The sequence below is a fragment of the Melanaphis sacchari genome, unplaced genomic scaffold, assembly GCF_002803265.2.
Source record: "Melanaphis sacchari strain LSU unplaced genomic scaffold, SCAv2.0 Contig28_pilon_pilon, whole genome shotgun sequence".
NCBI lineage: Eukaryota > Metazoa > Arthropoda > Insecta > Hemiptera > Aphididae > Melanaphis > Melanaphis sacchari.
The window spans coordinates 1,951,780-1,975,834 of NW_020271162.1; the positions used below are offsets into that span (position 1 = coordinate 1,951,780).

At 24.4% G+C, this 24,055-nt stretch overlaps 1 protein-coding gene across 2 annotated transcripts; it reads right to left on the reverse strand.

The window, feature by feature from the left end:
- Nucleotides 1–884: 884 nt before the first annotated feature.
- LOC112595610 (probable cation-transporting ATPase 13A3) lies at nt 885–24,055 on the reverse strand. Of its 2 annotated transcripts, XM_025340877.1 has the most exons (22): nt 23,735–24,051; nt 23,089–23,672; nt 16,446–16,699; nt 11,453–11,679; nt 10,190–10,394; nt 8,895–8,967; nt 6,522–6,653; nt 6,168–6,301; nt 5,902–6,084; nt 5,538–5,726; nt 4,692–4,916; nt 4,512–4,601; nt 4,284–4,437; nt 4,089–4,216; nt 3,893–4,010; nt 3,337–3,485; nt 3,053–3,259; nt 2,779–2,985; nt 2,471–2,694; nt 1,529–1,680; nt 1,269–1,462; nt 885–1,174 (listed from the first exon to the last, which is right to left on the reverse strand). In XM_025340877.1, the coding sequence occupies exons 2-22, from the start codon at nt 23,102–23,104 to the stop codon at nt 1,061–1,063; spliced, it is 3,375 nt and encodes a 1,124-aa protein (XP_025196662.1). In that variant the 5' UTR covers nt 23,105–23,672; nt 23,735–24,051; the 3' UTR covers nt 885–1,060. The 2 variants fall into 2 exon arrangements, with proteins under 2 accessions (XP_025196662.1, XP_025196664.1); XM_025340879.1 differs by lacking the exons at nt 885–1,174; nt 1,269–1,462; nt 1,529–1,680 and having other exon boundaries at nt 2,564–2,694; nt 2,775–2,985; nt 23,089–24,055.

A 24,055-nucleotide genomic window follows, 5' to 3' on the forward strand; every position in this document is an offset into this window, starting at 1 on the left:
TACTTTAACTAACATTTGCAGGTAACTACCTAGTTATTTCATAAATTAACGGAATTCAAAGAATATTATTTGAAATGATTCATATTTGTTTTAAAAAAGTAAAGAATGGACTATTATGTATAAAACTAACTTTAAAGAAGATGATTTTAAAACGTTTTCATTTAGCAGAATAACCAAAAGAGTAATTTGGTCAACAATTATTCCACCAGTTAGAAGTGAAGTTAAACCAATAAATATATTTAAGTATAGAGATTTACAAATCATGTAGAAATGGATAACCATTAACTACAATGTTCCATAGTTACTGTAAATACTTAAAATTTGTGGATAATACTATAGATTATCCAGAAGACTAGACAACAGATCAACATAATTGTAGTTATAATAGACAGTTGTTATATTATGTATAGAGTTAAAATTATTTTTTTTATTTTCAAAAACAAATGTTCTTAGTAATTTTTTTTTGTTTTTAGTTTAGTTAACTCGTTTAAAAAATATTAACTTTTATATCAAAATATAATGTACATGATGTAATTACTACTAACTCTACTCATATAAGGAACATTCATGGTTTTATTATAAAATAATATTTAATCAATAATAATTATTATTATTGATGATTATTATTTTCTAAAATAAAAATAAAAAAATATTTTTTGTTTTTTGCTTCTCTGAAAAATACCAATTTTTATGACTAAGGACTAAGATAACTTTACTTGTGATGTACAGATATTTAATTAACTATATTATATACAACTACATATACATACATAAAATTTATATTTATAATTTATTATACAAATTTATAATATGAAAGTATTCTGTACATATGTATTTTATGTATCTATACCATTAATAATAATTTAAATTATAAAACTGTATGGTTTTATTATCAAAATACTTATAATCCAATATTTAATAATTAAACATTTCTCATAAAATTAAATTAGTATGATTTAAGTAGGACATAGGTGACAATTTGATTTGAGATTACCTATAATCAAACAGAATAACATTTCAAAAAAGAATGCATTCACTCTAAATAATATTTTGTAATTTTTTATATAAATATGTTAGGCTGACTAGCAATCAGCTGATTATAAGGATTTTTAGGCTTTTTTTTCTGTTTAATGGTGCTTAATATTTTTTTCATAAAAGTCGACTCGGCAAACTCCTTGAAAAATAAAATAAAACAATATAATTAAAACTATTGTATGATTATATTTTTAGAATAAAGTTAATGGTATTAAATAAAAATAAATATTTACCTCGATATAGATAGCTAGGTAAAGATTTAAAATAGGAAAAGAAAGTAGAGTAATTAGGAAAAGCCGCTGTTCTTTTTCATGGGGTGAATTTTTCAGATTGACCATATCGAATATGTCTGTAAACGTAGAATTTCTTGTGATTTGCAACATCAGCGTAAATAAAGTCAATATCACAATGACAGTTGTGAAAAATACTATAAAAATATATTATACAAGTAAATAAATGAAATAAAAGAATAAAATGTTTAGTACAAATTTACAATTTTGGTAAAACGGTTTCCGATGAGGATACCCCTTGTTCAATACAAATGCTAAAATAATGTACTGGTATGAACTGGTTAAAAACAATGTAGTATTTTCCCAACATGAAATTACGTCTTCGTCTGACCATGCAGGACTTGTAGGCACATACCTATAAAAAAATAGAATTCTTTTTTATTAAATATAGCAATAATGGTTGTATCTTGAGAAAAAACATTGGACATTTTACTTTGGTAGTTCAGAACAAGGAAACCTTTTTTTTTTAATTGATTTTGGCCCTTAATGCATATTATATTACCTATGTCATAGAATAGGAAGATAATATTAACTACTAAAAATAAGTTATATAATAAGCTTCATATAATTTTTAATAATATGAAACATAAAAACCTTAATTTCAATATTATTTTTAAACATTTACAAAAATTATTTTTCAAAATCATACTTAATGAAAATTGTTTTTAAACCGTTTAACTATTTCCATATCATCTATAATGTTTACTTTGGATGTTAATGAAACAAAATATATTAATACTGAATCCTATTAAGTATTAGTGACTAAGTCATTAAAACTTTTAATTGTCAATTTAATTTCCTCGTGTACAAAATAAATAAATAGTAAATTTATCAGTATTTTGTATAAATATATATATATATATATATATATTATATATATATATATATATATATACACCATATACAATACCCAAGTCCAAAATATATTATTTCAATAATTACCTACATTAATAAATAATCTGTGAAAAATTGACATTGACATAATTTATCATGGAAAAATGTTTAAGGTTAATAAAAATTATTACCATGTTATAAGTGATTAATATTATATTTTAAGTTTTAAATATACATTTTCATTAATATTTTCAGTTAAATTATGTAATAAAATGATTTTATAAATTAAAATACAATATGAAAATACTTACCAATTTTGTAATTTTAAGTAGTATAGTGATCCTATTTGAATTAAAGCACAAACCAACAATTGCAAAAATAGTGGTATTAAGTTTTTTGCAGTCAGAATTTTAGACAAAGGACGGTGAGGATGAACTTTATCAGTAGGATCGATATCACTCATTACAATAGCTAAAGATGTAGTAAGAACAAAATCAAAGTATAAAAATTGAAAATTTCCCAACATAATACCTCTCTAAAAATATTAGAAAAAAAAAAATTATTTTCATATAATCAAATGCCAGTTTTAAATTTTGTAAATAATGGTGATTGTACCTACGCTATAAAGTAAAACTAATGTAATAAATTGTATTAAACTGTAGCATGTCATATATTTAAATATTCCAAAACTAGTAACCAGAGCACATCGTCCTTCTCGTATTACATTAGTAACACATGAGATATTTGTTATTTGAGAAGTAAATGGTGCTGCTATAGAAGCTTCAGCTTGTGAAAGTGAAATGCCAACATGAGCAACTTTTAATGCCTATAAAGTATAAATATAATTTATATCAATATTTTTCATATTCATTCAATAAAAAATTAAATCATACCCCAGCATCATTTGCTCCATCACCACACATAGCTGTCACATAGCCCATACTTTGAAAATATTCCACAAGTTTCATTTTTTGTTCTGGTAACATTCGTCCAAACACAAGACCTTTAGAAACAATATAAGGTAACCAATTTGGAAAATCTGATTCCAAAACAGACCATGACCTCCCGTCAATTGCATAACATACTTTTTCGTCTTGTATCTATAATAAATACATTACATATTTTTAACAAGAAATTAATAAAAATAAATAAAGTATTTTGTATTTTAAGTAATTACATCAAAGCTATGTCCCAAGGTAGGCTCAAGTTTGATTTCTGCTTTATTTATTTCAGTACTAGGTGTTGCTGTTAGTACTGCAATATTGATATTAGATGGGATCATAGAACACTCTCTTGCTACACTTATTCCAGTATATAAATTATCCCCTAAAAAAAAAAAATCATATTTATTGAATACTAATAAATTAAATGAAAAAAATTTAAAAATATACTAATTTAAACAATCGATTGAATAAATAAATTAAAAAATAAATCATGTCCATATAAGACTACCCGTTCTTACAATGTTATGTCAAATTTTAAGTATCCAAAAAAAAAAAAAAATGATAAATAATTATAATTTCATGCAAACAAAAATACTAAAGAAATTTTAACTATTTTTGTGTAAACTAGGTACTAAGTTTTACTCAACATCATTTATCAAATGTATTAATTTAATTTGCATTGTTTTAATTATTATAACTACTGCTTAGAAATTAATAAATTAATCCAACACAGTGCAATGCAAATAAAGATCAATTTTTATATCTACTTAACTGTAGGTTTGTGCTTACCTGTAACCATGACACATTTTATATTTGCTGTTCTCAATTGTTGAATTACATTAGAAGATTGTGGTTTAAGTTTATTTTGCATAACCAGAAATCCAAGAAAATTTAAATCACACTGAATCTTTAAAAATATTTTAAAATTTATTATTATTACACAAATGTTGTATGATATAAATAGCAGAGATATAAAATGATTTACATTTTCTAATTTAATATGATTTAATGATTTCCAATTAACTTTTTTTGGCAAATCTTTGTATGCCAATGCTAATACTCGGTACCCAGATGAACCAAATTCTTCCAAAACAGAAAAAATATTTGTAGGAACTAGAAAAAAAATAATAATACATTTAAATATATAATACAATGAAAAAATTAATTATTTTTAAATTACTTGTTTCTTTTAAGCAGCTTTGGATAATCTTTTCTGGAGCACCTTTACAGTATGCTGTGTAACCCCGAGTACCAAACACTTGACCAATAACACACATGCTCTGTGTTTTTGAATTAAAGGGAAATTGATGTACAATACCGATTTCAATTGGCGACTATTAAATTACAATATTTGTTATAGTTATAAATAATAATTAGAAAAAAAATGAGTACTTTGATATTTTCTTACTTCATCTAGATATAATTTTTTAGACGGTCTTACTATGGGAGGTAATAAGTTATCATACATTGAATTATCTGCTCCTGGCTCTTCCAATTCCTAAAACATAAAAATAATCGTTATGTATAGATTATGAATTAGTTTTTTATTGAACAACATTATTCAATTATATAAGTTATTTTCTTTTACCCAATCAGTTGCATTAAACATGCTCAAATCTAATGGATCTCCAGCCAGTGATCCGTGAATGTGAGTTAATGAATGACAAGATGCCATTGTAGCAATTATTGGTGACCTGACATCTATTTGAGATAAATCTTTCACTAAATTATCATAAATATTTGTTACACATTTTAGATCATCACGAGGCAATAGTCCATAAAAGTGCAATCCGTCTTCAGTTAATGTGCCAGTCTAAAAAAAAACAACATTATAGATATTGGATATCTAGGTTATAATTTAACTTGTATCGTTTAAAAGTAGGTATTGAATTATATAAAAATAGTGTATTTAAGTAAAAAAAATTAGAAAATTAATAATTACACTTAAAAAAATGAATCTGAACCCAATACTTTGTTTACTTATCTAAAGATTTTCAAAAATGATTGTATTTATTTTATTTTTAGTAAAATGTTGAAGAAAGCTTAGATGTATCAAGTTATATTATATATACCTATTTCAACTAAAAAAGTTATTAATTATATTAAATTTGATAAAAAATATTGTATTTATATTATTAATTTAACATTAACTTTTACTTCGATATTTATTTTTTTCATTTGATTTAAAAGGATTAAGTTTTTTGAAAACTTGATATATTTTTACAAACAATAAAATATTTAAATATTTTTGTAATTACCAAATTTTTATAAAATCTTACTGAAATTCAACCTAATTATTTTTATACTTTTTCTCATATAATTTATCTAAATTTAATATAACATGTTAATTTAACAATAAAACTAAGTTATAGTTATAACCAAAATTAACAGCCCATAATTGAATAAATTTTAATTGTTTATTTATAAAATTTACCTTATCAAAACAAACCAGCTTTATTTTACCAGCAACATTTATACGGGATTGACTTGTGCAATATATTTTAAGTCGTTTCAGGCGTTTCATAGAATGCACAATACCAATTGTCATAGCAGCTGGTAATGCAGGGGGAACAACCACAGTGTAAATGTCCAGACTTCTTATGACGATGTACTCAATAGAAGCCTATTAAAAAAAAAAAATAATAATAATAATTAAAAAAATAGGTATATAATATCATAAATGTATATTTGTAAATATATTAATAAAATAAAAATAAATTGAACAGGTAATTTAATATTAATAGTATACTGATTTAGTGATTTATCTCATTAAATTACTTGGAAATTTAAATACTTACATCTCTTATCATGTATAAATAGGCACAGTAAAGCATTCCAACGGTAGCGACAATAAACATGATTAAAACAAATTTTATGGAGTCCAAATAAAATTCAAAATCCATATCTTTTGGAAACATAATTGAACGTATTAAATTCCCTTTAGCTGTAGAACTTCCAGTCCTAACCACTAGAGCTAATACCTATAAATTGAATTAATTTTATTAAATTTTCACTGTACATGTTAAGTAAACAAATAGTAAATAATTCATATTGATTTCCATACTTGAGCTCCAGAGTAAAATCTTGACTGTAAAATCTTGGTTCCACAATACAATGTGTGATGTTTATGTGAAGAACTACTATAACAAAATTCTTCAATTGACAAAGGAGGACTTTTTGTTATTGGCTCACTTTCTCCTAAATAAATAATATTTTCAGCTTAGATATTATGACCATTAGAACATAAATTTTAATAAAATCTGTACCAGTTTAAAGTAAGTATCTATTAAGATTACACTTATCCCATGCAATGTGTGTTATTCAATTTAGGTATAACAATTTATTATGAAAATTTATGGTAGGTAACTTTAAACAACTTTAATACTGCTTATAATTTTATTCTAATGCTAATACAAACCTGTTAAAAGACTTTCGTCGACAATACAATTACCAGATAACAATAAAGCATCACAAGCAATATTGCAGCCACCTGGTGGTATTACAATTACATCTCCAGGCACTAAGTATTGAGCTCTGACTTTTACACTTTCTATACACACACAAAGAAATAAAAAAAAATATTGAAATATATTAATCAATTAATTTATTAAATATAACACACAGAAAATAATATAAAATAATCATTATTTATTAGTACCTATTTAATTATTATCAATAATTTAACGATACAATGGTAATTAAGTGATTAGGTAAATAATAGTAACGTTTATTAAAAATTATATAATATATTATTATAATAAAATTGTTTGCACTTTGTTTAAGAGAAATGTTACATTATTGTAGTAATTTTTAATATTGTCTAATGCTATTTTTTATGCTATTAGTAATTAAGCAACTCGAACATGTAATAATCAATAACAATGTTTATTGAATGTACCAATAATTTTGTAATTTTATTCCATAATTTACTCAGATTTTGTTTTTAATTATTTTTATAATTCAATTTAAAAAAGGTGGGTAAGAGGGTACAACTCTATTGTATAGATAGTATGTGTTAATTATGTTAATATTTCCTCCCAACAGTGATTTTGTCAAGTGCAAAGATATCAAAACCATTCAAGTTGAATTCGGAATATTAAACAAAATATGCAAATATTTGAGTTCAAAAACCATTTTCAACCACTTTTATCAGTATAAAAAATTGAAAAATGTGAAGAAGTAAAATATATCCTACCATCGGTTAATAGTATTTGTCGATTAGCATTAACAGTGCCTGTTAGTGTTGCTATCAGTGAAAGGACGTTTAGTAAACTTAAAATTATCAAAAGTTATTTAAGGTCAACAATGATAGACAATAGGTTAGACTCATTAATGCTGATGAGTATTGAAAACGATGTTTTACACGAAACCAATGTAAGTAAAATAGCTACACAAATAGTCTTATATGAAACAAAGAATTCAATTTCAAAAATTGTATATAAGTTTTAATTTTATTTAACCTCATGTACTTACCGTTATGTGTTAACTAGGTAGGTACTGATACCAAAAAATATCTAAGTCGTTTGTGGCTATTAGGTAAATAATAAATATTTATATGTAAGTATACTTATGTTTATGAGATATAATATGTTAATAGTAATTCGAGCGGAGCGAGAACATTTTTTTAAAGTTAGCAAACTAATGAGTCAAGCCAATGATTTTTCTCTCGAGACAGCCCTTGTTACTGTATGGGTGTGTTAAATTTGAAATTAATGATATATCATTTTATATAAAAAACAATTTTAATCAGAGATGTCATACCACTATTTTATAAATAAATTATATTTCATGAAAAAATATTTTTTTTTTTTTTTTTACAGCTTTTTAAGTTATTTTTACTGATAGTATATTTTTGGTATAGACCCGATAAAGTTTGATTTAAGTTTTACCGAAAGATTAACTTAACCGAAAACATTACATTTATATTATTAATATTTAATTTTATAATAGTATATCTATCTATATTTATACTGTTTATACCATAATAAATCATTGTAATTAACTTTTGAGCCAATATAATTATACTAAAAAATAGTGTAAAAAAGCTGAAATGATTTATGAAAAGATAATACCTTACAATTAATCTATATATTTTGAAAATGTCATTACGTATAGTAAAATTCATAATATACGTAAACATTTTAAATCTTCACAAATAATGTTTTTAAATTATAACGAAATAAGTAACATCGTTGTTATTCGTTTAAATATGTAATTTCGTTATAATTTGAACTTCAAATGCTTATAAAAAAACATTTGTGCAAACGTATTTTTAATATGTTTAAATAGATATAATTTATAAGGAATCTAGTATTAAAATTTCAAGCTTTTTTATTTAAACTGAACACTTTTTTATCGACAATGATTGAAAAAACTAAATAAAATTGAACATTTTTTATGCTTATAAATAACATAAAAAGAGCCAAAATATTTTGAAAATATTACTATGTGTAGACTAAATTTATTTGTATATCTTAGAATTAACTAATATCAATTGGTAAAAGACCATAATTCTGACATTTGCTATGTTATAGATTTATTTTATAAATAACAAAATAAATATTTAATATGAATAAAAAATTATTACACAATTACTAAAATTTAATTTTAATTTTTTTTATTAATTGATCATCCTTAGTACAGTACAAATATATTATTTTATATCCTGAACTAATAAAACTCTTATAAATTATACTGTATCGTGTGCTAAAGTTATTGGAAAAAGTTAAAATTAGAATTTATATATATATACAAAATACAACCTATATACTTAATTATTAAATAAACTCACCTTCGTCTCTTCTTAGGACAGTATAAATATCATTATTATAAGTATCTACAGTTTCTTTAAGTGATTGACTTTGCTGTAAAATATTCATTTGGTATTTAGTATAAATTTTAATTTATCGTTGAAAATTTGTAGAATCCAAACTATGAACAGATATATTCGACATATTTATTATTCAAAGTGGCTAATTATTTGAGATAAATTATAAAAGACATGTAGAAGCTAAAATATTAGGATACAAGATTTGTATAATCAATTTAAAATTTAAAGCAAAATTTATAAATAATAATCAAGTTCAGAGGAACTAGATTTGAAATGATATATACTTAATAAATTTATAGTAAATAAATCATAATATATTATTGTATGCAAAAATATGATTTATTATGATTTTGATATATATGTTTAAATTAAAGAAATTTTATTGATAAAGAAATTTAACCTCGATTTTAACATTTAGAACTTGTTAATAGGGTCACACAAAATTTAAAGTGGGCAGTATTTGTTTGTAAATATTGAAGAAATACAGAAGAATAATATATTCATTATTCATATAATTCAGTGGTATAGCAAAGAAGGTTGAAAGGGACTACAGCCCTTTCCGAATTTCCAGGAAAATAATAAAATGCTTTCAGTGTTTTGTGAATGTATGCCATAATATAAGACATAACCATTAACCAAGTATTAAAACTATGATTTGTATGAAGATTGTACTAGTAATCTAAAATGTTTTATACTCACAGCACAAACAATTTGCTAGAAATCTTAAGTTAAGCATCCCCTATACAAAAAGTTATCAGTCTTTTTGTGGAAGGAAAATACAAAGTAAATCCTGGCTAAAAGCCACCGATGCATTAGTAGTTACGCGAGTATGAAAAAATGTAAGATATTATGACGGCAGCATGGACAAATATATAATATGTACTATATATTATATGTGTGTATGGTATCGGAATAAAAAATATACTGAAAAATGAAATAAAAAAAAAAAATATCCGAAAAATTAGTTAAAAAAAATATTAATTAACATGTTTACTCATGGTAAGTTTTATCTATGTAAATCGCATATGTTGAAGTAAATGTTAAATGTAAAAAAAATGTACAATATTATTTAAAAAAATATTTAGTAATTATATCCAAAGTTTAGTGACCATTTTTTAAAACTATGCCCCACGCTTTATAAAAAAAATGGTGTAGATAATAAATACATTTTAATCGAATATATCTTATTATTTTATTATAGTTTGGATAACACAAAATTCGACAATAGTCTATAAGGAAATATAAAATATCCAAACCGATTTCAGTTGATATAATGAAGTCCCAATAGAAAAAGCTGAACTAACTAATACGCATAAAGCATAGTATTCATAGTCATCAAAAAACCATAGACATATGCTAAATATTTGGAAGACGTAAAATGGATTCAACACTTCAGCAAAAAATAATTTCCAGTAAGAATATACTTCTACAATCACTTCATTCTTGCCAAAAAGCTCTAACCTAAATAAAAATTAAATTTAAAAATAATATATATATTTATGCTTTAAAATGGCTACAAAAAACATTGTATAATAACATGTGTTGAAATGTCAAATTTAAAATAATTATTGTTCCAATAAAATATACTATAACAGTTATTACCTATTACTAGTATCACTTACCTATCATGAAAAATATTAATCAAAATTGATCAAAAAATGTTTTAATGGTTTGGGAATCACTTGTAACTCATGATTCATAATTTTTTTATTCCTTTATAGAATATAAAGTATTAACCATGGTTAATATTAGTAATTTGGTTTAAGTTGATATCCAATTGTAGTTATCCAATTTTAGGTATTATCCTTAGGCCTTAATAGTTGATGTATATAATATTTGGTATTTAAGTATTTTAATGCCTGTTATAAGATTATATATTATGCATTTATAGGGTCTCCATCGATGTTTATATAGGTATTGAATATTTTTATAATAATAAATATGCATAAAAAGTATACTATAAAATACTGTATTATTTTTTTATTAAAATAAATAGTAATTAATACCGATTTTTTTGACGTTACATTAATGATGTGAAAAATTAGCGTTGTAAACACCAAAAAATATGTACTACCATTAATTAATTTATCAATTTTTCAAAATTTATTATCAAATTTCCATTCAAAATAAACACAAAACACATACATAATAATTAATAGAATAAAATAAATTATTTCATAGAAACGTTATAGTCCCAATAGAATACATGTACATATTATACGTCATGTTCTGCGAATAATTAATCTTACGACAATTAATAATAAATCACAGGATTTTAGAATTAAAATCATGTTTATTTATATGAAATGTACTTAGTTGGATGTGGGCGATCAATCGTGACTAATTTATTTATAGTTCAATATATTCATAGAAATATGTAATTAAATATTTTATGATATAACATCAAATTAAGATTTTGAAAACTGTTAAAAAATTGTTAAGTTGAATAGTTCTTAAATTAAAATATTATGAAAACTAAATAAACCTAATTTATTTAGGTAGATTCGTGTTATACGTACTGGTTTAGATATTCATCAGATGTGAGACCATGACACTTTTCTAACAAATTTGATAGTGTAGTTGTTCCATTATCAAGACCTTGTAGAAATTTGAATACATTTTCATTCTCATCCCATATATATTTAAGTAATTGATGTTTAAAATATCTTACGGTTTTTCTTTTTCCGTTTGAGTCTTTTATTGTTGAAATTTGTACATCGTATATGGCATCGCTATTATTCGCGTCCTATAAATAATAAAAATGTATCAACATAAATAGTATAATGAAGTTGAAGCAAAAAACCAATCCAATTTTGAGTTAAATATAATTTTGAAATTGATTACATTTATATAGAGTTTTAGTGATAATATTTTCAGAAAAATCACTGTTTCGATGTTAAATGAATTCTACGATATTTAAATATTATAAAATCTGAAATAATTATATATTGGAATGCTATATTGACAAAATGATATATCAATATCTTAATACAATTATTTTAACTCAAGATACTAATAATTTGTTTCGTAATAATAATCAAGTTTTAAATAACAGTTTTTATTTTTATATTAATATTATATTTTTATTGGTTTTTTATATTTATCTTAGCACTTACGTAAATTTGATTGGAACAAAATAAATTTATAACTTTTTTTGATCTTTTTTAATATATAATTTATTTATTTATAAATAAATAAATTAATAAATAGTTTAGTTATTAGTAAGCTGTTTTATTTATAATTTATATATTTTTTAATAATATATGTTTTATTTAAATACTGATACTACACGGCGTAGGTCATGATATATTAAATGTTCGAGATTAAACAACTAGATAATATATAGCCTTATATATTGTATAATATACTTATTTTAAATCACAAATAATTTATATTTAAATATTTATAAATTGTCATTTTACTTAATTTACATGAACATTTTTTAATTTAAATAAAATATGGTAAAGCAAGACATTTATAAAATGCACAAAATCATATTATATTATTCATATTGTCATATTCATTATTATTTATTTTGCACATAATAAATATAATTTATTTTGAACATTTTTAAACAAGTAAGTATTTTAATATTATTATTTTTTTTATGTGTGTAGATTTAATTTCATTAACTAAATTTTGCTTATTTAGTTGTAACACAGTACGTCTCTTATTTATTTCCATTTTAAAACCATAATCCAAAACAAAGCAATGTACAAGATTTAAGAGATTTAATAACTTATAAATTCGGAAAATAGATCATCATAATTTTATGTTATTTTTTTAAGGTATATTAATATTCACAATTATATTTGATTTTGCTAAAAAGTAATTAAGTTTATTTAAAAGTTTTTAAAAATTTGTAAAAAATAAATAATAGAAATTCAAATATATTATTTGTGAAACTTTACTCTACGCAAAGGAATTTTTTTTTGGTAGTACCTCCACTGTGGGTTGGAACGTATTATAATCAAATATATAATAATTGATATATATCCCTAGAGATTTACGTTTTATACATATTATACGTATACAGTAATAGTTTAAGATAAAACACAAAAACTATTTTATAGCATATATTAAAACTATTACTTAACTATAATGCACTTAAAATTTATGAAAAAAATGTCAACTCAGCGGTTGAATACTAATTACTAAATATTAATTATAATTAATAAGTAATAATTATCAATTATATTGAAAATTATAAACTATACTATATGTAAAAGGATAATAATTTTAAAATTTAATAAGTAATATAATATTATAAATAAATAACGAGATAAATAACTAACAGAGCAATTTGTTTCACTTTTTTTTTACAATTGAAGTAGTTTTACAGGTTATTAGTGGTAATTATTGGTAAAAAATACAACAGATTATAAAAGGTAATAAAATATTATGAAATATGGAGTGTTCAATAAATTGTTACATTTTGTTTATTAACTTATGATAATAGAAATAAAATATTGGTTTTATACGATATAAAACGTATTATACGTGCCGTATAAAACCTTTTTGTACATGATTTTGTCTAATTCTGAATGGAATTTTAAAATACACAACATGTATGCATAGATAATCGTAAATTAAAAAAAATTGTTAATTAGCATAATAGGTTTGTGGTTACTTGTTATTATTTCAATATTTTTAAACATTATACAAAAATACGCAATAAAATCAGTTTAATAATTAATTCAAAAATCCATACATAATATTTCAGTAATCTTGTCGCGGAATCAACTGATTAAAGTCAATTTCCGTGTTAAAATGCTAGATAATGAGCATATGATGTTGTTTATATTATAATGTTTAAATTATTTTTAATTTAAATGAACCTATATATGTAATTTATAATATATTTATATAGTCATATTTATACAAATAAAAAGGGAAAAGTACCATACATGTTTGAGTGATGTAATAAAACACAAAAAAATCTTTGGTACCTATACCTGCTTTAATAAAATTTTACTAAATGGTCAAATCAGTAATAAAAATATTTGATATAATAAAAATTATTATTCTTAGTATTTTCAATACTTATTATCTTCCGCCTTTCAGGGTGATAAAAATATAAATATTTTAAAAAGTAGTTGATAGCCAAAATCACAGAGTGGTAACGATACAGTAGATATGACACTAGTTAGGTGATATCTATATGATGTTATATTTTCACGTAAATATAATATAGTATTATATTTATTTATTTAAATTTATCTTAAAATAAAATATTTTCAACTATAAAAATGATAACGAATAATGACTAATTGTTGTAATCTTTAAAGTTGATGACATGAATTAAAAAACGGAGCTTCCTCACATAATCGAAACTCAACTATGTATTTAATATAATATAAATAATGAAATTAAATACAATTTTTTATAATTTATATAAAAATTAAAAAAATATAGCCATGCAAGTAATAATTTATATTAGTATAAGATACGATATGTATAACGGCAGTAATATTAAAAAATAATGATCTGTTTATTATATTATGTTCAGTATATACTATATACACCTAAATACAATACATTACTATATACAGGTTTTTTGAAAGAACACGTCTCTTTCATGGCGTCCATTAAACTTGGTGAGAAGACTCAAGTAGCTCATTTACACATTCCACGGGTGTCTTTAAAGAAACCCCGACAAGTGGGTAAAAAGAATAAAAAGGGCGTTGATCAGTGGAGGAAAACTGGATATTATTAAACTAACCGACTGGTTATTCATTGAAGAATAAAATAATCATTATATAATAATGTGTAAACAACAGATTTAACTATAGTTTTTTCTCCCTAAAGCCACATGACCGAATTTCTAATAATTTATAAATGCATAATAATATGCAGATTTAGTAGGTACATTAATTTCCATTTTGTTTAAGACTATGATGCGATTAATACATTATTTCAAAACTTAGATCAACTGACAATTATTCAGTAATGAATTTAATATACTTATACATCATATTAATTACTGCATTACTGCACTACCTCAATATTATATAAAATGAGTATTAAAGAGCATTCATTTCTTTGATATGTACTGCAGTGTATCTACTTGAATGTAGTTGTTTAAAATATGTTACTTACCAATTTTAATATTGATAAAAAAATTTATCGTTTCACGGTGATTTAATTCTTTTCAGTACACTAGTAATTTAATAGATACAACTAAATTAAATTTTAAATACAATAATGGAGGGGTAATATTATTGTCGAAAATACTAACTAAAATATTTAAAAATGTATTGTATTTATTAATTGTTCAAGAATATTTAATATAATTTTTATTCAATACCCAAAAGTTGTATTTAAAACAATTTATAATTTATTAAAAAAAAATACTTCAATAGTGATAAAAGTATTAAGATTTTTTACTCAAATATTTTATACAAAATTGAGTTGCAAGGAAGCTAAAATTTTACATCTATAAGTATGTACCTACCTATCTATTTTGTGCGTATTACTATTCCGCGAGAACCCTTTTGGTTTATGTTTGTGCGTTTTAAATATAATTACACGATTCTGCAATGTTGCCAAGTAACACAATGACATACATTTTAAGATAATTAATGTTATATTTATCTCATATTTTATTAAAATTTTGAATTTCCTACCTAAACATAATATATGCACTTATACATAATAACTTCGTTAAATTACTAATATCTGCGGTAAAAATATCAGTTTTATTTATATTAAAATATTATTTTAAATACGTAAGAATTAATGTATATTTTTTACAAAAGCGCCAAGTGACAAAAATAGTTATATATTATTTTTATATGCTTCTAATTTATAGAGATGTTACGATAGCAACTTTTAAATATATTTTACCAGAGTATTAAGAATAAATGCAAAAGAAAAAAAATACCGTTAAACCAAATCATTATGATTTTTCTCAAAATTTAAAAATACCAAGGTACGATATTCATAAATATTACAGAACTATTCCAATGAAAAACTATTTTTTCTTTTAAATGACGTATTTTTACTGCAATATGGTTTAAGTTTATAATATTTAAATATAAACTATATAATTCATTAAAATAAACAAGTATGCTAATAAAGCTATTTTTATTTACATTTTTAATAATCATTAAAATAATAATTTAAAAAAATTTAAAGTCTTATGCTAATGTTGATAATTGAAAACCTTTTTAACAAGATAATTTCTGATAATTTTCAGTTAGTTACTTTTTTTTTAAATATGTTTACAATATTAAAAAAAAAAAATAAAAAAAAAATAATAGTTACTAGGAATAGTAATTAAACTACATTTTAACTGTAAAAATAAATAAATTAAATGTTATTTTTAAGTAGTTTTAATTACTATGAGACGTATTGGCTTATAAAAAAATGTTTTTATATACGAGTATTATATAACAGAATGGAATACTTAAGACATTACAGACTATAATATGTCTATTATTGTGTAATTTTATAATAATTGACTTTAAAGTAAGTTACTATAGATAAAATTTGTTTGCTTTAAATACTTACAGTAACGAGAACAATGTCGGAAGTTGATAATGGACTAGGAGTCATAAGTAGATATAATTTTAATTTTATTGACCAATGAATGGCTAAGTAAGGTACACCAACCATGCATATTGCAATTATATTAAATATTATTTTTTTCACTAGGTTATAAGAATATCCACATTTTATGTCAATGTATTCTACATCTAAATTGTTAATGTGATGAGATGGCGATCCATCATCTATTGGTAAATAGTCTCCACGAGAACAGCAACCTAAAATATATAACAAAATATAATTATAGTTTATGAAATATATGATTTACAGATAAATAAATAATTATTTTTACTTCGAGTATATCACTCGATTAAAAAGCTTGGAAATTTAATATGAGATGTAACATAAGGTGTTCTTATGAATATGTAGAAATATTTCAAATACTTTAATACAAATTCTTTTTATAAGCATTTGAAGTTCAAATTTTAACAGAATTCGTATTTATATACTAAGAAAATTTAAAAATTGTTTCGCAATTCAAATGTATTAAGTGTTCAATTTTTATAGGCATAAGGCTTGACAATTCAACACAAAATGTCTCATAAGTAGTTCATCTGAAATTTAATAAAATATTTAATGATTTATACTAAAAACCAAAACCAAAAAATCTAAAAAATATACGAGCATGTTTTTTTAATAGGCATTTTAAGTAGGTACACATTTGGACAAAATTACATATTTTAACTATAAATAACTATTTCAATAATATTACTTCAATCAAATATAGTTTAGAGTAAATATATATGTTAATATAAATAAATGACATAAGGTGTATGTTTGTGGTCTGGATTCCGGTAATTTTCCACTAATAATGATAAAAGAGAATGTCAGCGCAACATTTGTTTTCTTTCAGACTCACGCATAACATGAATAAAACGTATTCACATAAAAATATTTTTCATTACTTTTATGTAAAATTATTTATTACAAAAATGATAGTAGATAATATTTTTAAGAGTTTCACACATTGGTTTTATATTTTATTATTATTTAACTTGGTATACGATTTTAAAAATACATTTTTTTGTTGTAAATTTAAATAAAAATTAATTATCAACATGTCATACCTTCAAAAATATTACTCTCTATAATTTTTGTAAAAAGTGATTTAAATCATGAAAAAATAATAATAATTTTGCATGTATACCTACCTACGTTTTTTCTATGTGAGCCTTGGACCAGAGAAGAAAACAGACAGTGCGTTAACATCCTCATAGTTATAATATTTAATACAAATTGATATGTTTGCAGGTCAATAGAATTTCACATAGTAAAAATCCTTCATAAAGTCATAAATATAGTATATTAAACAAATGCTTTTTGAAAATCTCCCTTTTTTTGTACATCGTATACTTTCTACAGTTCCACCTTTATGGTCAGTGGCTATTGGCTTTTGATTACGGTTATCTATTAAATAATCTTGAAATTATTTCAGAAATTCGTTGAATTTATTAATTGATTCAATTATTGAAAAAAAATCTTATAATTAGAGCAACATCAGATTTTATACTTTGTAGTATCAATAATTTAATTATAACCTATAATTATGTATAATTATTTTATTTTTAAAGATAGTATATTTCAATAGAAAATATCAAATTTCAATTACAAATAAATAAAAATCATTAACGATTTAATCAACAATATTCAACCGAATACGTCATATTATAAATTATATATATTAACACACTATTTTGCAACTACTAATTAATAACTTAAAATGTTTCCTTTAAAAAAATGAGTGGGATAAAAAATGTAATATGGATGTTTTACTCACACTGAATTTAGGTACTTATACTATAAACCTAAAGGTTTTATTGCGTATTTACGTATACTATATGAACTACACTATCTCAAGTATAATGTTTCAAAGTACTCAATCTTATTTTTAGTCCTTATATTTGTGATACTTAATACTTATACAGTCATACCTGTTGCCTACTATTGATTATAAATACTAGAATTTAAGATAAATACTATTACTTGTAGACTACTATTCATTTATTTTAGACTTCAAGTATGTTATATGCACTGCAATTCACATTAAACGTCCAACCGTTAATATTAATAAAATTGATTTTTTTTATAACACAATAGATTTTTACACATTTATATAGACATCCAGATTTTCTTCAATGGTTACTCATACGAATACCGAAATATGAACCTATAGTGTGTATAATGCATAATGTATATAAGTATGCATAAATAAACAATAAACATAGGTACTTGACGAAAGTGAATGTAATACACCGTGTAAGTGTAATACGTTATTTTTTCTTCAAATACAACGAGGTAGTATAAATACATAGGTACTTTGAAGTCTATATAGCTATGATTACTATAATTATTATTATAATATTTTGATTGATAAGCAATGATTATAAATAAAAAATGTCTAACGATAAATACATAAATATGATAAAAATATATAATCAGGTCATGTCCAAAGAAAGGTTTATGGGATCTCGTGTGAGATTGGCATTTTAAAACGTTCGTAGTTCAATTTAATGAATATCCAATTACTAGTTTTTTAAATAAATTTGATTTAATTAGAAAAAATTAAATTAAAAAAATGAAAATGAAATTTAAGATGTATTTTTTGAGAAAAAACCTATAGTCTAAGCAACTAAATAATTTTGGATTCTCGAAGCTTAAATTATACGGCCTTGAAAATCTATAAGTAATTGTTTTTATTATTTCCGGTAAATATAAATTACAACTTCGTGATTAATTTATTTCTAGATATTAAAATAATTTCTGTTTTATTGCTATAAATTATTAACCGTTTATATGAAGTTTCGATAGTTACAAAATAAACTTATAGTAAAAAAATGTATAATTGCCTAATGAAATAGTGTCGAAATTTATTTTTGTCAATTCCAAAACCATTTGCCCCAGACTGTTTTATTTTCTCAATCCACCTATAAATAAACCCAAGTTTCACTAGCCCATGTCCTATATAAAATATCAATGTTTTACCAACGTATTCAACTATATATATATATACACACACAAGTGTGCTACATAGTATTATATATGTTACGGTGTTATGTTAAGATATTATGTACAGTATATAGTATATACGTACATAATAATAATTGAAATGCGAAAAGTAGTTCTCCTCCAAAACACGTTTCATTTTACAAGCTCGCAAATTCCCATTGTGTATTTGTTACGACCATGCCGGTTGTTCGAGGTGAAGTAATATAATGTTTTGAGCATATAACGATGAAATTTATAGTAACCAAACGAAGCACATTCACAGAGTTCTTTCTTTGTTTTCATTGGGTATCATACAACCACAACTCATTATTTTGACTCAAAGTATCTGTTAAGTGTCTTGTATTTTTTGGGTGCTAGACTTGATATCATATTATATACTTTAAGCATTAGCCAATTGACAAAGTATAATTAAATTACTAATAAACATACTATTATATTGTATTAATTTATTATTTCACATACTTGCTTATGATAATTGAGATATATTCAATGTAATTGAAAAATAGCCAATAGAATAGTATTTTTAATTCGATGAACTCTAATTCCTGAGATTAATACATTTATCTGAGTATATAAATTTAATTCGCTTAAAACTTAACTAGAAGTAATCTGGGAAATCTGTTGAATATTGGGTTATAAAGTGTACCTCATCGATTGTGAAGGTCACTGTAATAGATGTTGTAAATTTGAATTTAATGAAAACTCATTGACCATTGTATACTATTTGCTAATAAAAACCACGATAAAATTTTAAGATTGCAGCATTTTTACCTCTTTTAAAGGTTATGTCAGACAAAAAAAAATATCACATATCATTGTAAGACCAATACATAAATCGCTTTGTTTAGAATCTAAAATATGATGATTTAATTATTCTAATAAGCTGTGATTATATCATTAATACAACTACTAGAATAAATGATATACCGAACACGTGGTTTATGATATTCGTAATCGTTCATAATGGTTTTATGGCCAATATTTACTATGTAGAGTTATTGATTAATTAAATATAAAGTCTACGCATTAATATTTCGTAGATTCTGTCAACAAAATATACTCTATAATATATCTATATACATATTATATAAAATTGAGATAAAAACAATAAATCAAATTATTAGCCTTCTGTTTTAAACTATTAGGTAATGATGATTAATGTGTAAATAGACTTTGATCTATGGGTGAGCCATAAAAATGTTTTTGTTGTATTTGAATTATTACAGTTGAAATTATGATATTGTCGAGGATATTGTTTTATTAAGCGCTTATTAATTATTCAGAGAGAAGTCTGAAAAATAATCTGTCATTTGGTTAATATATGTAAAAAAAAGGATAAACAAAGATAAATTAATTCATATTTAAATCACTTAGTACAGTTTTACCAATAATCTATACACATTTGACATTATATACATATTGCGTTATTAAAAAATGCATTTTATTAAAAACTGCAAGACCTTGAGTTATTGAATACAAATGTCCAAATATTTTTTATATTTATCCTTAAACTAAAAATTGAACATAGTCATGGTTACAAAATATATTGTAGTTATTGTATAGCGTATAGTATAAAAATCAGATAATTCGTTTACAATATTAAAAAATACTATACCTTGAATCAATAGTGAATGAATTAGATAGATACTGGAAGATATATTATAACTTAATAATATAAATATTATGCACAAATATATTGTTTGATAACCTAACTTTCGATTTTCTACTTAAGACAATATAATTTATGGATGATCGATGATCATCAAAACAATTAACATGTTTTAGTAATTAACTTATTATTATAATCACATATTTTATCCATTAGGTATAATATGAGTTACATATTTTTTATTGTTTTGTATAATCTGTAATTATTAGGTATCTGATTACGTTTTGTTTTGTCTTAAATTTCCTAAGACTTTTATTTTAACTCAAGCTCAATAAATTATTATCATAATCCTTAATCACTGTGAAGGCACATAAGTATTAAATGTTAATGTTGTATACTGTGTAATCCCACATCATGAATTTAATTTAAGCTTTATCACACGTGTTAACCATATGATGATATTAGTATTTAGCAGCAGCTAACATGTAGTATCTCACTGTAAACTAACGTAGGTTCCTAAATAAATAGTAATGGTATACATTTTACTATTTAGTATTTTAGTACATTAAAAAATGTCAGAATAAATAATATTAAAAATCAATAATATGTTTAACTTTAACAGTTCTCTAATTTGAAAAAAATTCAAAAAAAAATGATTTGAGTAAACAGTTAAAACTTTAAGTTTAACTAACTAATATTTTATAATATTATAGCATATATTTTGTTTAATAAAAATTGATTATGTTATTTATGTTATATAAAATTTTATAAAATGTTAAGACGATAAACAAACACTATTATTATGGTTTAAACTTTTTTCATGTCAACAACATTTTTGTAAATAGGTACTTAAACATTAATGTTTAACAATAAATTCATAAAAAGACTTATTAGCATTTTATGAGTCAATAAATTGCAAATGTATGTATAATATTAAAAATTTGTTTACTTTACTATCCAAAATCACTTTCCATAAATTTATTAGGTATATTCGTACATTTATGATTTGTTTACTTTTGCGCATTATAAATTGCATTTTGATATGTTTTGTCAATAATGTCTACGGTAGCAGTCAATAGCTAATAAAAATAACCATTAACACTTATGAAATTACGAGTAATTGGTACAGTTTACAACATTGATAAGTTAATTGAGAATCTAGTCGTAATTACTCACAAGTCATGACTACGTATTATATAGTATTATTCGAGTACAATATACCCGCGCGTGCACCCGTACACTTTTACATAATACTAAGTGGACTATGTATAACCGCGGAGTATGTATAAGTATTAAGAGCTCAGAATGTAATAAATAGAACGTGTAATGACCTACAGAATAGAAAAGATCAAGTACAATAATTATTTCGTTAATCTGTCGGATGGCTGAACAGTTAAAAATATTGTACGTATTGTATATGTATTTTGTTACACAGGTACTATACCCGCACAACACAAGGAAACACGTCATCGTGGAAACTTCAGAAGCTATGATGTATTATGATTTACATAAAAATAATTTAAAAACAAATAATAATATATTGTCCGACGTAGGTAATTTATACCATACGATCATACGAAACACATAAATCATTCAAACATTGCGTAATACCCGTTAAATCGGTACCCGACTGTAACGTCGAAAAAAAACCAACATCTCAAGCCAATCGACTTCAGAGCGACAAATTCAAAAATCAATCGAAATCGACAATTATTACGTCGTAGGTGTAGACGGTTAGCAAAAAAAAAAAAAAAAAAACAAAACAAAACAAAAATCACACTACGACATCTTTCGCGTGAAATCTCTGCCACCGCCGCCGTCGGTTTACATAACAACGACGACAACGACGACATGCTCGCGTCGTCCGCACAACATACATTATTATTTATTATATTAACATAATGACACACGTCAAAAATTATATAATTTTTACAATATTATTTATCGTAACGAATCGTATTACAAAATATTATAAATTTATAACACGCTTACCAAAACACAGGACCATGGCGGTAGCTGTTGGTTGACCGGTCGGCTAACGGTCGGTCGATCGGTCGGTCGGTATTGTCGGTAAGGTTTTCGGCGGCGACGGCTTTTACGCGATCGATTATTGCTATTATCGTTGGCGATTCGGTCGTCGTCGTCGTCGTCGTCATCGGACGGACGGCCGGCCGGCCTCGTGCGCGCTCATTGTCACGACCGTGTGGAATACTGTCCGGAACGTGGCTGGCTCGAACCTCGAAGTTCGAACCGCTTATTAGACACGCGGCGTTTGCGCTCGTTATCGCGGTCGACCGACGACGGTTTAACCGATATTAATACGGCGCGGTGGCGTAACGGTCGGCAACGGAATAAACGTTAGGCCAGCTTATCTTCGGCGTACTCGGGTACATGCGCGCGGTGCGTGCGCCGCACAATGACTTGTCCGTATTTAATTTTTTTTAATACGATTACAAAAACATTACGAACCGCAGTCTTCGTTTTCCGTGTTTAGGTGTCGCCGTCCGACGACGTTCTCGTTCGTTTTCGCCCGCACACATCCCGTCGACCGCCAATCGCGCAATGTCGTCGTACGACTATAATTTTATTTTATTATTATTAATAATAATAATAATAATAATAATAAAATCCGACCTACTCGGCGCTGTAGTCTTCTCCGGCACCGCCGAGACAGCAGCTGCCGTCTACTGCTCGCCACCGCCCCCGCCACAGTACGTTACTTAGTTTTTATTGTTGTTGTTGTTGTTGTTGTCGTCGTCGGTCCACGTGTTTTTGTTTACCGTACGACCGCCGTGATCGAGATTGGAGATTGGCTGGTACTGCGCGCGATTCGAGCAAATGATTGTCACGTGGTACGCGTGGAGTTGGTTCGTGGCGTACGGATGCCGCGGGGGCCGCGTTGGTATGCGTTCACGGAACCGGTGTGCGCATCGCATCGGCGACGTTCACTCGTCGTCGC